We start from the raw sequence: 19,197 nt of genomic DNA, 5'->3' as shown, positions 1-19,197 counted from the left end.
GGAGGCTGAGGCAGGAGAATTGCCTGAACCCAGGAGGCGGAGGTTGCGGTGAGCCGAGATTGCGCCATTGCACTCCAGCCTGGGTAACAAGAGCGAAACTCCGTCTCCAAAAAAAAAAAAAAAAAAGATTTACTCGAGTTCGTTTTTCCTTCAGTAATTTTGTCAATGCAGCTATTAACGTTCACAGATGTCTCCAGAACACAGCTGACTATCTCCTGGGTGAAGACAAGACCTTCTTCTTTATCCCTCCCTTTACCCAAATACACTTTGCATAGATCAAGTGTAGTAAACGCTGTGGGAAGGTTGAATTAGGAACTTGGAATTGTAGCTAATTCCAGATTTTGGGTAAGTGCTTACCCTCCCCAAGAGATTCAGACCTATCCAACATTTCTCCATCTCCAAAGGCAGCCTTTCAGCCCCCTCTCAGCCACCTCATGTTTTCAAAGAGCAGCTAAGAAAATAACATGGATTCATATCAGTTTATTTTCCTGCCCTTATGACAAATTGGAAATAAAAGCCAAGCAGGGCTCCTCATGGTGCAGAGAACCAGAGCTGCTCTGAGTTGATTCTGAGCCAAGTTAGAAAAGAAAATTGGCCCCGGTGTTCCTTCTGCTATCTCAACCCCACTCCGTTTATTTTTATTTTTATTTTTTGAGATGGAGTCTCACTCTGTCCCCCAGGCTGGAGTGCAGTAGCACGATCTCAGCTCATTGCAGCTTCTGCCTCCCAGGTTCAAGCAATACTCCTGCCTCAGCCTCCCAAGTAGCTGGGATTACAGGCGCCCGCCACCACACGTGGCTAATTTTTGTATTTTTAGTAGAGATGGGGTTTCACCATGTTGGTCAGGCTGGTCTCGAACTCCCAAACCTCAGGTGATCCGCTCACCTCGGCCTCCCCAAGTGCTGAGATTACAGGTCTGAGCCACTGAGGCTGGCCCTCTTCCCGTTTACCAACTGGGCTTTCTTTTATGGGCAGGGGGGAGGGCAGAGTTTTACTCTTGTTGTCCAGGCTGGAGTACAATGGCACGATCTTGGCTCACTGCAACCTCCGCCTTCAGGGTTCAAATGCTTCTCCTGTCTCAGCCTCCCAAGTAGCTGGGATTACAGGTATGTGCCACCACGCCCGGCTAATTTTTGCATTTTAAGTAGAGATGGGTTTCACCATGTTGGCCAGGCTGGTCTCAAATTCCTGACCTCAGGTGATTTACCCACCTTGGCCCCCCAAAGTGCTGGGATTATAGGTGTGAGCCACCATGTCTGGCCTTATTAACTGGGCTTTCTAAAATCATGAAAATAGTTCATGCCCTTGCCTGCCATCTTGGTCACTCTAAACTTCAGGGTTTGGGGGATTCACTGGCTGGGAACCATGGCTGAACCAGAATGAACCAGGGGCTACCTTCTCCTCTTCCCTAACCCTGAGTCTCGTTCCCTCTGCAGCCTCACCTGGTCCGAGCCTTGAAGTTCCTGATGAGTTGCTCCTTCTGAGCCCCTTTGCTCACCCAGAACTTGTGGGGGATGATGTAGCTGGAATGGACACGGCACTGGGGACAGGCCCTGCAGGGTAGGGTGAGGTGGAAGGTGGGAGAATAGTCACAGGCCCCGGCCTCCTCCCTGGGGCGTTTCCCTCCCTCCCTGCCAGGCGGCCCCTCCACCACACTGACTTGATGACATCCAGTGGGAAATCCTGCCGGTTCTTCCGCCAGGTGCGCAGGCAGCCCAGGCAGTGGGCGTGGCTACAGTTGGGCAGGATGCCGAAGACCCGCTGGGCCTCTGGCTTGTCCCACACTTTGTCCATGCAGATGCCACACACCACATTCTGACTGTCCTGCATCCAGGGCAGCCACAGGCAGGGTCAGACACTCCACCCACACCCCCACATTCAGCCCCAGGGCCACCAAGCCCTCCCAGCCCCTTCTCTCCCAGCAGGTCTGGGTGTCCTAGAGGCTCAGAAAGCCATCTGTCACCACCCCTCACCCACTATCTGCCGCACCTCAAGGTCCAGGCTCTGAAGTGGCGCCGTGAGCTCTTGTACAAGGTGGAACTTCGGCAGAGACTCCTGGGAGTGGCCATGATCCCCGTCAGCAGCTGTTGGGAAAACTGTATCCACTCACTCCTCTGGCACCCACTGAGTGCTTCCTGCATGCAAGGCTCTGTGATAACCCAAGTCCTGCCCCCAAGTGGCTTAGAGTCCACTCAGAATTAGAAGCCTCTCATATAGGCCAGGCTCAGTGGCTCATACCTATAATCTCAGCACTTTGGGAGGCAGAGGTGGGTGGATCACCTGAGGTCAGGAGCTGGAGAGCAGCCTGGCCAACATGGTGAAGCCCTGTCTCTAGTAAAAATACAAAAATTACCCAGGTGTGGTGGTGAGTGCCTGTAATCCCAGCTACTCGGAAGGCTGAGGCAGGAGAATTGCTTGAACCCGGGAGGCAGAGGTTGCAGTGAGCTGAGATCACTCCAGTGTGTCAACAAAGTGAGACTCCATAAAAAAAAAAAAAAAAAAGCCTTTCATATAGCCATTTAGAACTGCCCTGTCCAATACAGTAACCACGAGCCACATGTGGCTCTTGAGCAACTGAAATGGAGCAAGTCTGAGTTGACACCTACTATAAGTAGAAAACAGGGATAGGCATGGTGGCTCATGCCTGTAACCCCAGAACTTTGGGAGGCCAAGATGGGTAGATCACTTGAGCTCATGAGTTGGAGACCAGTCTGGACAACATGGTGAAACTCTGTTTCTATCAAAAACAAAAAATAGGCCAGGTGCAGTGGCTCATGCTTGTAATCCCAGCACTTTGGGAGGCTAAGGAAGGCGGATCACCTAAGGTCGCGAGTTTGAGACCCGCCTGACCAGCCTGGAAAAACCCCATCTCTACTAAAAATACAAAATTAGGCAGGGCGCGGTGGCTCACACCTGTAATCCCAGTACTTTGGGAGGCTGAGGTGGATGGATCACAAGGTCAAGAGATCAAGACCATCCTGGCCAACATGGTGAAACTCCACCTCTACTAAAAATACAAAAATTAGCCGGGCGTGTTGGCACACGCCTCTGGTCCCAGCTACTCAAAAGGCTGAGGCAGAAGAATTGCTTGAACCCAGGAAGCAGAGGTTGCAGTGAGCTGAGACTGCACCACTGAACTCCAGCCTGGCGACAGAGCAAGACTCCGTCTCAAAAAAAAAAAAAAAATACAAAATTAGCTGGGCGTGGTGGCACATGCCTGTAATCCTAGCTACTCAGGAGGCTGAGGCTAGAGAATTGCTTGAACCTGGGAGGCAGAGGTTATGGTGAGCCAAGATCACACCGTTGCACTCCAGTGTGGGCAACAAGAGTGAAACTCTGTCTCAAAAAAAAAAAAAAAAAAAAAAAAATTTAAAATTTAAAAATAAAAAATAAGTAAAAAATACACAAGAACTATGAAAATAGCTCATGCCCTTGCCTGCCATCTTGATCTTTGTATTAAGTTTTAAAACTTAATACAAAGAAAGACTCTAGGGCCGGGTGTGGTGCCTCACACTGTAAACAGAGCGTATTGGGAGGCTGAGGCAGGCAGATCATGAGGTCAACAGATCGAGACCGTTCTGGCCAACTTGGTGAAACCCTGTGTCTACTAAAAATACAAAAATTAGCTGGGCGTGGCGGCACACGCCTGTAATCCCAGCAACTCAGGAGGCTGAGGCAGGAGAATCACTTGAACCCGGATGGTGGAGGTTGCAGCAAACCGAGATTGCACCAGCGCACTCCAGCCTGGTGACAGAGCGAGATTTAGTCTCAAAAAAAAAGAATGACTCTAAAATATTTTATTAATAATTTTTTTTTTTGAGACAGGGTCTCGTTCTGTTGCCAAGGCTAGAGTGATCCTCCTGCCTCAGCCTCCCAGGTAACTGTCACTACACTCACACGCCACCATGCCTGGCCAATTTTTGTCTTTTTTGTACAGATAGGGTTTTGTCACATTGCCCAGGCTGGTCTGAAACTCCTGGACTCAAGTGATCCACCCACCTCAGCTTCCAAAACTGCTGAGATTACAGGCATAAGCCACCAAGCCTGACTCATTCATAACTTTACATATTGACATATCATGTTGAAATGAAAAAATGATAACATTGGTAATATTGGACACAATGATTGGTGTATTGGGTTAAATATATTATTAAAATTAATTTCACCCATTACTTTTAACTTTTTAAAATGTGGCTACTAAAAAAAATGTAAATGTAAGTGTAATGTAAAATGGTGCAGCCACTTTGGAAAACAATTTGGCAGTTCCTTGAAATATTAAAGCATTGCCATGGAATCCAGCAATTCCACTCCTAGATGTATAAATAAGAGAAGTGAAAATATTTGTCCACAAAAGCTCATAGATGAATGCTCAAAGGAGCATTGTTCGCAACAGCCAAAAAGCAGAAAAAAATTCGGGAGACTGAGGCAGGAGGCGTTCTTGAGCCCAGGAGTTCAAAAACAGAGTGGGCAGCATAGCGAGATCCCATCTTTATAAAAAAATTAATTTAAGCCGGGCGCGGTGGCTCACACCTATAATCCCAGCACTTTGGGAGGCCGAGGCGGGTGGATCACGAGGTCAAGAGATCGAGACCATCCTGGTCAACATGGTGAAACCCCGTCTCTACTAAAAATACAAAAATTAGCTGGGCATGGTGGTGCATGCCTGTAGTCCCAGCTACTCGGGAGGCTGAGGCAGGAGGAGGCGGAGATTGCAGTGAGCCGAGATTGCGCCATTGCACTCCAGCCTGGGTAGCAAGAGCGAAACTCCATCTCAAAAAAGAAAAAAAAATTAATTTAAAAAAAGAAGAAAACAACAAATAAAAAAAGGAAAAACTCAAATGTCCATCAACAAATGAATAGATTAAAAAAAAAAAAAGAAGCAAAAACCCAAATGTCCATCAACAAATCAATGGAGGAACTAAATGCAGTATACCTATACAATGGAATATTACTTGGCCATAAAAATGGATGAAGCACTGATACATGCTACAACATGGATGAATCTAGAAAACATCACACTCAGTGAAAGCAGCCAGACACAAAAGACCACATATTGTAAGATTCCATTCATGTGAAAAGTTCAGAACAGGCAAACCACAGAGACAGAATGTGGATTAGTGGTTACCAGGGGCTGGGAGGGGGTAGATGAAACTGACTGCGAATGAGATGACAAAAATGTTCTAAAATTAGATAGTGGTGATGTTTGCATAACTTTGTGAATTAGCACACTGAACTGTATACTTCAAATTGGTGATTTTTTGATTTGTGAATTATATTTCAATAAAGCTGTTATAAAAATTACATATGTGACTATATTTCTATATATTCTGAATAACATTGATTTAGAGCAATAATTTAAAAAATAACCAGGCTGGGCTCAGTGGCTCACGCCTGTAATCCCAGCACTTTGGGAGGCCGTGGTGGGTGGATCACCTGAGGTCAGGAGTTTGAGACAAGCCTGACCAATATGTTAAAACCCCGTCTCTACTAAAACTACAAAAATTAGCCAGCCTGTGGTGGTATGTGCCTGTAATCCCAGCTACTCAGGAGGCTGAGGCAGGAGAATCACTTGAACCCCGGAGGCGGAGATTGCAGTGAGCTGAGATCACACCACTGTACTCCAGCCTGGGTGACAGAGGGAGACCCTATCTCAAATAAATAAATAAATAGCCACTAACATTTAGTGCATGCTGTGTACCAGGTACTGTGCTAAGCATATTAACTCCCAAAATGACCCTGTGAGTTAAGTACTATTATCAATGCTGTTTTGTAGATGAGGAAACCGAGGCCAGAGAGGTTAAGTGACTTGGCCAAGATCACACAGCTACTAGATGGAAGGGCCTGCATTTGGAACTAGGGGCTTTGACTGCATAGGCACCATGGATTCTGCTTTTAGAACACAGAGAGCAACAGAACTAGCGGAAACTTTCCCTCTAGCTGGGAATCTTGAAGAGGAAGGGGAATGGATGAAAACAAACCCTGCTCAGAGGCAGAGCAGGGACCCTAGTCTCAGTTCCCACTTGTGCCCACCTGCGGTGCCCCTGATAACTCACATGATGAAGGCAGGGACTTCCAGGAGCTGCCACCAACATCCTCATCCTTGCTGGCCAGCCCCTCCAGGCCAGGCTCTGCACTCCAGTAGGCCCTGGCCCAGCCCCAGCCCACAGCCACAGAGGGCAAGTAGGTGGGCTCGGATCCTCTGCGGGCCAGTCCTAGGTGGGGATCTGGCAGAGTGACATGGGGCTCCGAATGGCGGCGATCCCATTCCAGGGGGTCGGGGAGTTTTGGGTACTGACAGCTGTAGTGGGGAAGAAGAGAGTGAGGAGACAGGAACAGCCCTCCAGGGCTCAGAGCCAGCTCAGCCTAGAAGTTGGAGCTGGGTTGGGAGAAGCAGCTCTGGGAAGACACATGATTTGTGAAGGGACGATCTCTTCACACCCTAACATCACTCCCCAGAGGGGAAGAAGAGGGGCTTACCTGCATCCATCTCCACGATGTCCACGGAAGCAGAAGTCTTCCTCAAAGTACTTGCAGACCTGGGACACTTTTCCATCATGAGCAAAGCGATGCCTCGGCCCCCAGAGACGGGCCGGGAAAACAAAGTTCCTAAGAGAGTGTCTGAGTCATGCCCAGCCCTGTTTTAGTTCCTGCCTTTGTGATCCTTGTAGACAGAGGCTGTCTGCTACAGGGAGAGGAACACAGGCTCTGGAATTCATGTGGTGTTCAAATCTTGACCACCCTGGGGAACACCAGGTGAATAACTCACCTTCTCTAAAGCTTTGTTTCCTCACTCTTAAAAGTGGGGTAATAGGCTGGGCATGGTGGCTCACACTTGTAATCCCAGTACTTTGGGAGGCCGAGGCAGGTGGATCACCTGAGGTCAGGAGTTCGAGACCAGTCTGACCAACATAGCAAAACTCCGTCCCTACTAAAAACACAAAAATTAGCCTGGCATGGCAGCACATGCCTGTAATCCCAGCTACTCGGGAGAGTGAGGCAGGAGAATCATTTGAACCTGGGAAGTGGAGGTTGCAGTGAGCCAAGATCACCCCACTGCATTCCAGTCTGGGCAATAAGAGCGAAACTCCATTTCAAAAAAAAAAAAGGGGGGATAACAATGCCTAGCCCCTGCTGAGTTGTTGCAATGGTTTTTAAGATTTTGCACAATCCACATAGCAGGTGCTCGGTGATCACAGTCATTACCATTACGTTCCCCAAACATAGAATTGTGAGTTCTGGAGTCAGAATTCTGGGTTCACATTCTACCACCAGGCCTGGCTTCACCTGTGTGGACCTATCCAATCACGCACTCTTGCATTAATGCTCTTCTGTCCTGGTCTTGAAATGATTAATAGTTTTTATTTTTATTTATATTTATTTTTTTGAGATAGAGTTTCGCTCTTGTTACCCCGGCTGGAGTGCAATGGTGCAATCTCGGCTCACTGCAACCTCCGCCTCCTGAGTTCAAGCAATTCTCCTGCCTCAGCCTCCCGAGTAGCTGGGACTACAGGTACGCACCACCATCCCCAGCTAATTTTTGTATTTTTAGTAGAGACGGGGTTTCACCTTGTTAACCAGGATGGTCTCGATCTCTTGATCTCATGATCCACCCGCCTCGGCCTCCCAAAGTGCTGGGATTAATGGTTTTTTAACAGAGGCCCCACATTCTCATTTTGCACTGGGTCCCACAAATTATATAGCCAGTTCTGCCTGGTACTGCTACTTGGTTATGTGAGCTTGGACAAGTCACTTAACTTTCCCATGCCTCAGATTTCTCATTTGTTAAATGGGGATAATAGTAAGATCCACTTCACCGGATGATGTCAAACTTAGACAAGACGCTGTCTGTAAAGTCCCTGGCCCATAGCAAGTCCTGGGTAAATGACAGCTGTTCTCAGCAGTTCTCTTATCACTTCCCCTCCCCTCCTCCTCTGGGGAATCAAGGTGAGAGGTAGAGAAAGTGAGGGGAGGATGAGCTGGGCAAGCATTTGTTTAGTAAGAAGCTCCGCAGTGTCCAGGCCTAGGCCGGGGGTCTGGGACAGGTACAAGGTAGAGAGGAACTCAGTTGCTGTCAGGCTGCATTCTAGTCCCATGAGAGCAGGCTGGCCCAGCCCAAGCCGAGGCTCTGCCATAGTGTGGCTCACAGCTCTTCTCCAAGGTATCCAAGTGCAAGGTGCTAGCAGAGAAGCAGGCACAGGAAAGGAGAGACGGTGACAGGGCCCGCTCTTGTTGGTGAGGATGCCAGATTGTCAGTCACATGGTCCTTCGTTTATAACAGTGTGTAGAGCCCCTGCACGATAACTCTATGACTCCAGCCAAGAACCAAGAAACCAGAGCCAGGACTAGGGCAACTGAGAGACACACTCGCCTTGGACATGAAATTCCAGGGGCTGCCAAAAGAACTAAGTAACCAAGAGAAATAATTTTTTTTTTTTTTTTGAGACGACGTTTCACTCTTGTTGCCCAGGCTGGAGTGCAATGGCACGATATTGGCTCACTGCAACCTCCGCCTCCCGGGTTCAAGCCATTCTCCTGCCTCAGCCTCCTGAGTAGCTGAAATTACAGGCACCCACCACCATGCCCAGCTAATTTTGTATTTTTAGTAGAGACGGGGTTTCTCCATGTTGGTCAGGCTGGTCTCAAACTCCCAATCTCAGGTGATCCGCCCGCCTGAGTGGGTGGGATTACAGGTGTGCTGGGATTATAGGCATGAGCCACTGTGCCTGGCGGCGCGAGAAACGGTATTTTATCTCTCTCACTCTGGCAGGCCCTCAGCTTGGGCTGGGCCTGCCTGCTCTCAATGGACTAGATTGTAGCCTCTGGCCCTGTCCCTGCCCTGGGCACTTCATTTGGGATAACAGTATTTTATACAGCAATAATTTTATTTTGTTTATTTATTTTGAGATGGAGTTTCACTCTTGTCGCCCAGGCTGGAGTGCAGTGGTGCGATCTTGGCTCACTGCAACCTCCACCTACCTGGTTCAAGTGATTTTCCTGCCTAAGCCTCCTGAGTAGCTAGGATTATAGGCACAAGCCACCATGATCAGCTAACTTTTGTATTTTTATCTAGACGGGCTGGTCTCAAACTCCTGGCCTTGTGATCCACCTGCTTCGGCCTCCCAAAGTGCTGGGATTACAGGCATGAGCCACCACACCGGGCCTAGAGCAGTATTTTAAAAGATCAAAATTAATGCAGAAATATCCATGAACAAAATATGAAACTTTCAGGCCAGGCACAGTGGCTCACATCTGTAATCCCAGTACCTTGGGATCGCTTAAGCTCAGGAGTTCGAGACCAGCCTGGCCAACATGGCGAGACCCTGTCTATACTATAAACACAAAATATTAGCCAGGCGTAGTGGTGTGCATCTGTGGTCCCAGCTACTCAGGAAGCTGAGGTGGGAGGATCACTTGAGTCCAAAAGGTTAAGGCTGCAATGAGCTGAGGTGGCGCCACTGCACTCCAGTCTGGGTGACAGAGCAAGACCCTGTCTCAAAAAGAGAAAAAAAAAAACAAACTCTTGAATAAAGACAGGATCCAACCCATGCAACTTATCTCATTTGCCTTCCCCAGTCCAGGCCCTACAACACAGGCGGAAATAACCAAGACTAACGCAGATCATAGCACATTTCCGATGGAAACAGTCAATAGTGATAGAGTGGATGGCAGGGTGGGAGGTCAGGAAAGGCCTTTAAGGAGGCGCTAGTAATAATCATCACTAGTGGGCGGGCACGGTGGCTCACACCTGTAATTCCAGCACTTTGGGAAAGCCGAGGTGGGCAGATCACGAGGTTTAGAGTTCAAGACCAGCCTGACCCACATGGTAAAATCCTGTCATTACTAAAAATACAAAAATTAGCTGGGCATGGTGGCATGTGCCTGTAATCCCAGCTACTCAGGAGGCTGTGGCAACAGAATCGCTTGAACTTGGGAGGCGAAGGTGGCAGTGAGCCAAGACCATACCACTGCATGTCAGCCTGGGCGACAAAGCGAGACTCATTCTCAAAAAAAAAAAAAAAATCATCACTAGTACAAATTATTATATCATTACATAATCATATACTTATAATAAAATAATAATTGTTATTTTTACAAGAGCTGCTGAGAGCCAGGGGTGTAAGCATTAAACAGTAATTTGTGATAACACAGCAGTATGTAATTTGTGGCATTTATCCGAAGAAATTCAAAGAACTGAGTGTCACTGCTACAGCAAAGCATCTTTTACTCCCATCCGCTTATTATGTGAACAAGATTTCCAAGTGCTTTCATGTATCACTAAAAATAGGCCAACAGTCACGGTGGCTCGCAACTATAATCTCAGCACTTTGGGAGGCTGAGGCAGGCGGATCCCTTGAGGTCAGGAGTTTGAGACCAGCCTGGCCAACATGAAACCCTGTCTCTACTAAAAATACAAAAAAATTAGCCTGGCATGGTGGCGCATACTTGTGGTCCTAGCTACATAAGAGGCTGAGGCAGGAGAATAGCTTAAACCTGGGAGGCAGAGGCTGCAGTGAGCCAAGAGCACACCACTGTACTCCAGCCTGGGTGACAGAGCGAGAGTCTGAGGAAAAAAAGAAAAAAAACAATAGGCCAGGCACAGTGGCTCTACGAAAAATGGAAAAACTAGTCAGGTGTGGTGGCATGTTCCTGTAGTCCCTGCCACTCAGAAGGCTGAGGCAGGAGTATAGCTTGGGCCCAGAACTTTGAGATTGCAGTGAGCTATGGTCATGCCACTGTGTTCCAGCCTGAGTGACAAAGTGAGACCCTGTCTCGAAAATAAAAAATAAGAGTAACAAATGTATTCAATCCACCCTGCTTTCCAGCCATTTCTGCTGAGTTATCCGCATAGTAAGCTCATTGATAGGACACTAAATAAGTAGCCTGGGCTGGGCATGGTGGCTTATGTCTGTAATCACCTTGGGAAGCCGAGGTGGGTGGATCTTGAGGTCAGGAGTTTGAGCCCAGCCTGCCCAACATGGAGAAACCCCATCTCTACTAAAAATACAAAATTGACCGGACATTGTGGTACATGCCTGTAATCCCAGCTACTTGGGAGGCTGAGACAGGAGAATCGCTTGAACCTGGAGGCAGAGGTTACAGTGAGCTGAGATGGTGCCACTGCACTCCAGCCTGGCAACAGAGGGAGACTCCATCTCAAAAAAAAAAAAAAAAAAAAAAAAAAAAAAAATCAGGTTATAGGCTGGGTGCAGTGGCTCACACCTGTAATCCCAGCACTTTGGGAGACTAAGGCAAGTGGACCACCTGAGGTCAGGAGTTCGAGACCAGGCTGACCAATATGGTGAAACCTGTCTCTACTAAAAATAAAAAAATTAATTAGGCATGGTGGTGCATGCATGTGATCCCAGCTATTCAGGAGGCTGAGGCTGGAGAATTGCTTGAATCGGGGAGGCAGAGGTTGCAGTGGGCCGAGGTTGTACCACTTCACTCCAGGCTGGGTGACAGAGGAAAACTGTCTCAAAAAAAGAAAATATTATAACTTTTGCAAGCATTTATGTTTATGATGAAAACCATCAAATAACTTAGAGTGTTGAGGGTATATATAATTTTCCAAATTTCTTTTAGGACGTTTCCAAGTAAAAATGTTGGAAGATGCCTGGGCTGGTGAATGCGGGGAAACAGACAGGAGGAGGCTGGGTTGCAGTGGGGATTAGATTAGTGGGTGATAGCCAAAGTTAGGGGGGGCTTAGGGGGTGGGGGTTTAGGGGTGGGTGGAGGTGACAGTCACTGTGAAAGAGGTGAGCCTGAAAGGAGGAGCCTCTCATCTCACAGGGAAGGAGCCAGTAACCCTCAGAGCAAGGGACTTGCAGGCCGCATGTCTACTGTCCACCAATGGGGGATGTGCTGGAAAAGCTTTGCCTTTTTCTAAAGGCCACGAATGAGGCTGACCTCGAGGACTGTCAGAGGCCACCGCCCTAGCTCCTTCATTAGCCCAAAAAGTCCGCTGAGAGCTCTCCCAGCACATCCAGAGGGACTCTCTGCCCATTCGATGAGCCACAGAAATAGAAGGTAGGGGCTTTATGATTAAATCAAATTGAAAAACTCTTCAGGCTGGGAGCGGTGGCTCACGCCTGTAATCTCAGCACTTTGGGAGGCCGAGGCAGACAGATCACCTGAAGTTGGGAGTTCAAAACCAGCCTGATTAACATGGAGAAACCCCATCTCTACTAAAAATACAAAATTAGCCAGGCATGGTAGCATGTGCCTGTAGTCCCAGCTACTTGGGAGGGTGAAGCAGGAGAATCGCTTGAACGCAGGAGGCAGAGGTTGTGGTGAGCCAAGATCACGCCATTGTACTCCAGCCTGGGCAACAAGAGTGAAACTCTGTCTCAAAAAAAATTAAAAAAGAGAAAAACTCTTCCTTCTCTCTCTCTCTCTCTCTCTCTGTGTGTGTGTGTGTGTGTATGTGTACATATATATGGGGTTTTTTTAGGAAGCAAAGTACACTTGGAAGAGGGCCAAGCAGGTGGCCTGAGAGATCCAAGGCCAAATGCAAGCACCTTCTATAATCCAGGTACTGTTCTGTTTTTTGTTTTGTTTTTGAGAGAGGGTCTCACTCCAACACCCAGGCTGGAGTGCAATGGCGCAATCTTGCCTCACTGCAGCCTTGACCTCTTGGGACTCAAGCAATCCTCCCTCCTCAGCCTCCCAAGTAGCTGGGACTACAGGCCCATGCTACCACACCTGGCTAATTTTTTTATCTTTATGTTTTGCAGAGCTAGGGTCTCACTGTGGTGCCCAGGCTGGTCTTGAACTCCTGAGCTCAAGTGATCCCCCCACCTCAGGTCCCCAAAGTGCTGAGATTACAGGAGTGAGTCACCATGGCTGGCCTCTTTCTGTATTTTCTTAGAGGCATATTGCATAGTGTTCATTGTATGTAAACATATTAAAGGCTCTGATAAGTCCTGCAAAGGAACTGGTTTAATTTGATTTAATCCAGCATTGCTTAAATTTGTCCTTTTTATTACTTGATTAGGCCCTCCAGCCAAACACCTCTTAACATACCAATAAAATACACTTTGTTTGGGGGAATGTGAAATTAGTTCATTTGATCCTCAACACAAGCCTTAAAAGTCAGGAGTAATTCTTCCATTTTTAAATCCCCTTAGATGGGTAAGTAACTGGCCTGAGACTCCAAACAAGAGTGAAGACTATAGAACCCAGGTGTCCTCACTCAGCCCAATAATTCTCTCATTAACCAAGATTGACTTGTCAGGGGTGAGGGCTGCTGGATCTGGAGAATCTCTCAGGCCAAGTTCTCAGGTCAAGGGGTAGGGATAGAGCAGTCAGTGGTGACAAGTCATGCCGGCCTGGGGAGGCAGCCAAAGGGCTCGGTGACTGGGGAAGCCAAAGAGGGGGTGGGCTCACCCCAGAGCCTCGGTCCCTCAACAGTGAGCCTGAGGATTAGGGACTGGACTGCATGCAGGTGAAGGGAGGGTTTGGGAAAAGGGAATGGTTGGCGAAGGGAGAGGCCAGGTGGAGCTGCCAAATGAGCCCTCGACCGGGGTTTTTACAACCTGAGAGCCCAAATTTACCCTGAGCTGACACCCTCCTGTCCCCCTCAGGAAGGAACAATTGAAAATCTTTAGGGGCTGGGTGCGGTGGCTCACACCTGTAATCCCAGCCATTCAGGAGGCCGAGGCAGCTAGCTCACCTGAGGTTGGGAATTCCAGACCAGCCTGGCCAACATGGTGAAACCTCGTATCAACTAAAAATACAAAAATTAGCTGGGTGTGGTGGTGCATGCCTACAGTCCCAGCCACTCGGGAGGCTGGGGCTGGAGAATCCCTTGAACCTGGGAGGAGAAGGCTGCAGTGAGCTGATGTTGTGCCACTACCTGGGCGACAGAGCAAGACTCCGTCTCAAAAAATAAAACAAACAAACCTCCTTTGGTAAACATCCTCCTCCCCCCACAAGTTCCCCGCTTACTACATGGCTTCCTTTCTGGCCTGGGAAAACCGTGACACAGTGAGACCCAAGCCCACATTACCTCTCCTTTACCCAAAGTCAGTTTTCTTTGGAGAACTGATCTCTTTCAGCTGTTTGCAAAATGAATTTGTGCTCAGGTATGAATGTCTGATGAAAGACCAAAGAGCTCGCATGCCCTTTTACAAAACTGGTGTACCAAAGGCATCACTCTCTAGCGGCGCAACGTTCAACCCGGCATGTTTCGTGCAAACATTTAAGAATACCTGGCACCACGCTACATGCTAGGGCTACAAAGGTGACCAGAAGGCCAAATCCTAACCGCATGGAGCTGTGTGGTGGTTCTAGGCAAGAGAAACCTTTGTTGGATAGAAAAAGAAAGGCCAGTGGGGAATTCCCGCCCTGCATGGTCAGACCCTGAGCCGGCTCGGACACACCTGGGCAGCCTTGGCACGTCTTTCCCCTTCTCTGCTCTCAGTCTCCTCCTCTAGACTCTGAGGGTGAGAGATGATCTCCAGACCCTTCCAACTTTGGGGCAGGAGGCAAGGAAGCCGCTTCTTCCCAGATGCATGCCAAATTCTTAGAGGCTGGGCGTCCAGAGGCCAGGCCAAACTCGAATAATTTTTCCCCACCTCCCCTGTGTTCCCCTGAGGCCCAGCCCCCTACCTGCATGACCTCTGGGAGTGGCGGCTGAGCTCCCCACCATGGCCACTGCCATCTGGCCCTGCAGGGTCCATCGCAGCTGCAGCCCTTAGTGAGAACCTGTCGGGGGCTGCCCCAGTGCTCCTTTATTCCACCCTCTGGGGGCAGGGCCAAAGGGAGGAGGCGATTTACAGCCAGGCCCGCCCCTTCCCATGGCCCTAGTCGTGCTGGTGGGAGGGATGGAGGGCCCAGACAATGTGGTTGGGGAGCTGGGGGCTCAGGGTGTCCAATTCAGGCTCCAGGGCTGTGGGTGGGTATAAAGGCCCTCCAGGATGTTTAGGTAATTACTGGAGGGAAATGGGGGATGGTTTAAGGACTTTCCCAATCTGGGAAGGCAGGGTGACTTGGGAGGGGGCCAGGAGGACCTAGGACCCAGGACGAAGGACCCGGGAGGCTGGGAGTCCTGGGGCTTGGGAAGCCACGACGTGTTGTCGAAGGTATTTATGACTGAGGAAGCCACTTGGGAACCTCCCTACACCTCCAGAGCTATGTGGGCCCACCTGTGGAGCTAAGGTCGGGTGGAGAGATCAGAGAGCAGGCTGGGAGATGGTGTGAGCAGGACGGGGGCACAGGGAGGCTGAGCCAAACTGGCCGGTACTGGACAGATTCAGGAGGCTCTGGGGTCCTGCCTCCAGGCCTGAAATCTTGCCACAAAAAGTCCCTGTTGCCTGGCCTGTATTTGCCAATGAAATCAGCTTGCTAACCCAGTCACAAAAAATTAGAAGAGCCGCAAAGGCCAGAATGAGAGGTAGCCAGGAGGGGGCTGCTCAAAGCTGTGTGGTGAGGACACTCCACACTGGATTGGAGCAAGTCAGCCCATCAGAGCCTTCTTTTTGGGTATATTGAGAGTAGGTGGCTTGGGGCTAACCCTGAGTGACCCTGAGCCTATGTCCTTGCCCCCAGGAAGCCTGCGGAAACACCTGTTTGGTAGAGACTGTCCCTAAGCACATCTTCCCATACGTTCTCAATCAAGTTCCTCAAGTAGATGCTGCCTGCCTCTTCCCTGCAACCCCCCGGGGCCTGAGTGATGCCAGGGCTGGCCAGCTCTCCTGGAATCCACCGGCCCTAAGAACCAGGCTGAAGAGGGCAGAGGAGAGTAGATTCACCCTCCCCAGAATACCCCTGCCCCCATGGCAAGCTTGAGCTGGGTAATGAACTGACTCCCTGTCTCAGTGAGTCTGTCCCCAGCCCCTGATCCTGACAGCAGCCTGGCCATGGGAGTTGGACCCTGATGGAGTGTTGGTCGGGGGCTTTCTCCCCTTCTCCCTGCGATGGAGGTGCTGAGCAGCCCAGTGGGGCACAGGAACGTTGATCCCGGCTGAGGAGCCTCCAGGCTTAGCAGCGGGGCTGCCAGGAGGTTCTGTGAGCTGCTACTGCACTTTCATAACTCACTTTTCCAGGTAAACAATCTGTTGTCGAAGTTGTTTGCAGCGAAGATTATCTGATAGAGTTGTTGTGAAGATGAAATGAAGCCATAGATGAAGGCTGCTTGGCCCTGGGCCTGACATGCAGCTCAGTGAGGGTTTACAGCAGGGAAGGAGCCACGGGCGGGGAGCCAGGAGACCTGACGTGGCCCCGGACAAGGTGCCTCCCAGGCATTGGCCTCAGTCGCTGCTGCGTAATATGTGTCCGAGGAGATGGGGACCTTAGAGAAGGGGGACCATGACCTCTAAGAGCGCTTCCAGTTCTGTTTCTAAGACCCCCTGAATTCCATCTTATGGCTCCAAAGCCCATTCTGTCTCTGCCAGGCTACATTGCCCTGTGTGGGAGACAAGATGGGAAAGTTTAAAAAGACCAAACAAGAGGAATTAACCTAAAAGTTAAAGGAGAGATTTTAGAACTGAATTTTATAACTTCCTATGTCTCTCAGTAAGTTGAAACACTAAATTGCAAAACCAATCGTCCTGGGAATTTTTGTTACATATTTCACTTTTGCTGGATCAAAAAATTTTTTTTAATTTTTGTAGGTTTTACCAATATGACCTTCACTGGAAGCTGTGCCAGTTTACAATCCTACCACCAGTATGGAGTGCCTGTTTCTGCACACCCTTGCCAACACAATGTTCTCAAACTTTTTAGTATTCAATTTGGTAAGTAAAACAACAGTATCTCAGCTGGGTGCCACAGCCCACACCTGTAATCGTAGCACTGTGGGAGGTCAGGATGGGAGGATTGCTTCAGCCCAGGAGTTTGAGATCAGTCTGGGCAACATAGGAAAACCCTGTCTCTACAAAAAATCAGGGATAAGCCGGGCACGGTGGTGCACGCCTGTAGTCCCAGCTACTCAGGTGGCCGAGGCGGCAGGAGCACTTGAGCCTGAGAGGTCAAAGCCGCAGTGAGCTGTGATGGCGCCACCGCACTCGGCCTGAGTGACACAGCAAAGCCCTGTCTCAAACAAAAAAACACAAAGCAGTATCTCATTGTAGTTTTAATTTACATTTCTCTTATTATGAGTGGGGTTAAGCATCTTGGCATATTAAGAGGCATTTCCTTTTATGTTCATATCCTTTGTTCATTTTTCTGTTGGGTTGACCTTTTATTTATTGATTTATAACTCTTCTTTATATAATAAAGAAATTAGCCCAATGGTTTTGCCACAAACATTTTTACGCGATTGGTTTAACGTTGTTTTTTTTAGGCAGAAAATTTTAAAACGTATGTAGCAAAAGTTTTTAGTGTTTTACATTTTGTGGGGGGACAGTATCTCCCTCTATGTCCAGGCTGGAGTGCAGTGGTGCCATCTTCGCTCACTGCAGCTTCAAACTTCTGGGTTCAAGCCATCCTCCTTCCTCAGCCTCCCAAGTAGCTGGGACTACAGGCATGCACCAACTGGCTAATTTTTTAAAACTTTTTGGAGAGATGGGGTCTCACTATGTTGCCCAGGCTGGTCTTGAACTCCTGGCCTCAAGTGATTCTCCTGCCTTGGCCTCCCAAAGTGCTGGGATTACAGGCGTGAACCACCGCACCAGCCTGATGAACATTTTTGTTGTTTCCAAATCTTTGCTATTGTTCCTATAAACGTTTGTATGAGTCTTGGTGTGATTTGATGGGTTTCACTCTCGGTTATTGTCTCAGGATGGCTTCTCTTGGAAATAGATTTGGAAGTTTACTTGCACGCTACTTTCTGGAGAATGCTCTTTGGAACAACACCTGTAAGGAACTGAAGGAAGCAGCATTGGTTAGAGGGTTCTCCCTAACCAATTAAGTTAACCATTGAAGTTAAGCTGCAATGTAGTTATTTTTTTTTTCCCATTTATTTATTTTATTGCATTTTAGGTTTTGGGGTATGCAATGTAGTTATAAGAGAAGCCTCAGCTCTGGAGCTGGGCCGATCCTTCCAGTTGTCCCAAAACTCGTAAGAAGGCTTGGCCTTGGTACTCCCACATTCGACACAGGCTGCCCTGAGCAGGGCGTGTACATATCCTTGGGTGAGGCAGCTTCCTTTGGTAAGGGCAATTCACTGAGAGGAACTCAGCTGTGAATTCAGCAGCCAATACCCCCAACAGCTGGGTCCTGAGGAGTGGGATCTGGTTGGTGCCCCATAGCATCCACAGGCACATTTTAATAGGAAAATGCAGGGTAACAGAGTGTGTGCATCTTCAGCTTGACTAGATTTTACCAAATTGTTCTTCAAATTAAATGTACGGCACCAGCTTTTCCCTTCTGCAATGCATGAGAATTTTTATTGATCTTCTTTCCGTATTTTCAATATGCTGACTTCCCTATGTTATTTTCTGGAAAATTTCTACAGATCTTTCCTGAGGCACAAAAAATGATCTCTGTCTGTGTCTAATTCTTAACTCATTCAGGGTTTTTTTCTTTTTTCCTAGAAGCTCCAGGCATTTCTTAAACATTTTTTTTTTTCTTAAGCAAATTGGCCAGGTGTAGTGGCTTATGCCTGTATCCCAACACTTTGGGAGGCTGAAGTGGGCAGATTACCTGAGGTCAGGAGTTCAAGACCAGCCCAACCAACATGGTGAAACTCCATCTCTACTAAAAATACAAAAATTATCCCGGCATGGTGGCACATGCCTGTAATCTCAGCTACTTGGGAGGCTGAGGCAGGAAAATTGCTTGAACCCAGGAGGCAGAGATTGCAGTGAGCCACAATCATGCCACTGCCTCCAGCCTGGGTGACAGAGCAAGACTCTGTCTCAAAACAAAAAAACAAAAAAAGCAAATTAATTCCATTCTTATGCTTTGTTTTTTTTTAATGTCTTTTTTATTTTTTTGAGACAGGGTCTCACTCTGCCACCAAGGCTAGTGTGCAGTGATGCAATCAGAGCTCACTGCAACTTCAAACACCTGGGCTCAAGTGATTCTCCTGCCTCAGCCTCATGAGTAGTTAGGACTACAGGCACATATCACCATGCCCAGTGTATTAGTCTGTTTTCACACTGCTGAAAGATGTACCTGATACTGGGTAATTTATAAAGTACAAGAGGTTAAATGGACTCACATTTCTGCATGGCTGGAGAGGTCTCACAATCATGGTGGAAGGCGAAAGGCACGTCTTACATGGTGGCAGGCAAGAGAGAAGAATCGATGGTT

The 19,197-nt window shown here is 48.5% G+C and overlaps 1 protein-coding gene across 1 annotated transcript in view; it reads right to left on the bottom strand.

The window, feature by feature from the left end:
• The window catches only part of LOC116533668 (probable E3 ubiquitin-protein ligase makorin-2), a 17,547-nt gene extending 2,829 nt beyond the window's left edge, over positions 1 to 14,718 (bottom strand). Inside the window, exons 1-6 of the mRNA XM_032253525.1 lie at positions 14,611 to 14,718; positions 6,478 to 6,606; positions 6,054 to 6,298; positions 1,990 to 2,084; positions 1,661 to 1,824; positions 1,443 to 1,553 (exon numbers count right to left, since the gene is read on the bottom strand). Coding sequence (XP_032109416.1) covers positions 1,443 to 1,553; positions 1,661 to 1,824; positions 1,990 to 2,084; positions 6,054 to 6,298; positions 6,478 to 6,606; positions 14,611 to 14,681 — 815 coding nt within the window. The 5' untranslated portion in view covers positions 14,682 to 14,718. The remainder of the gene's footprint in view (positions 1 to 1,442; positions 1,554 to 1,660; positions 1,825 to 1,989; positions 2,085 to 6,053; positions 6,299 to 6,477; positions 6,607 to 14,610) is intronic.
• Between the last annotated feature and the right edge of the window lie 4,479 nt (positions 14,719 to 19,197).

The sequence above is a fragment of the Sapajus apella genome, unplaced genomic scaffold (genome assembly GCF_009761245.1).
Source record: "Sapajus apella isolate SASKATOON/1434 unplaced genomic scaffold, GSC_monkey_1.0 scaffold83, whole genome shotgun sequence".
NCBI classification, from domain to species: domain Eukaryota; kingdom Metazoa; phylum Chordata; class Mammalia; order Primates; family Cebidae; genus Sapajus; species Sapajus apella.
This window is presented reverse-complemented; position numbering and strand designations above follow the sequence as displayed.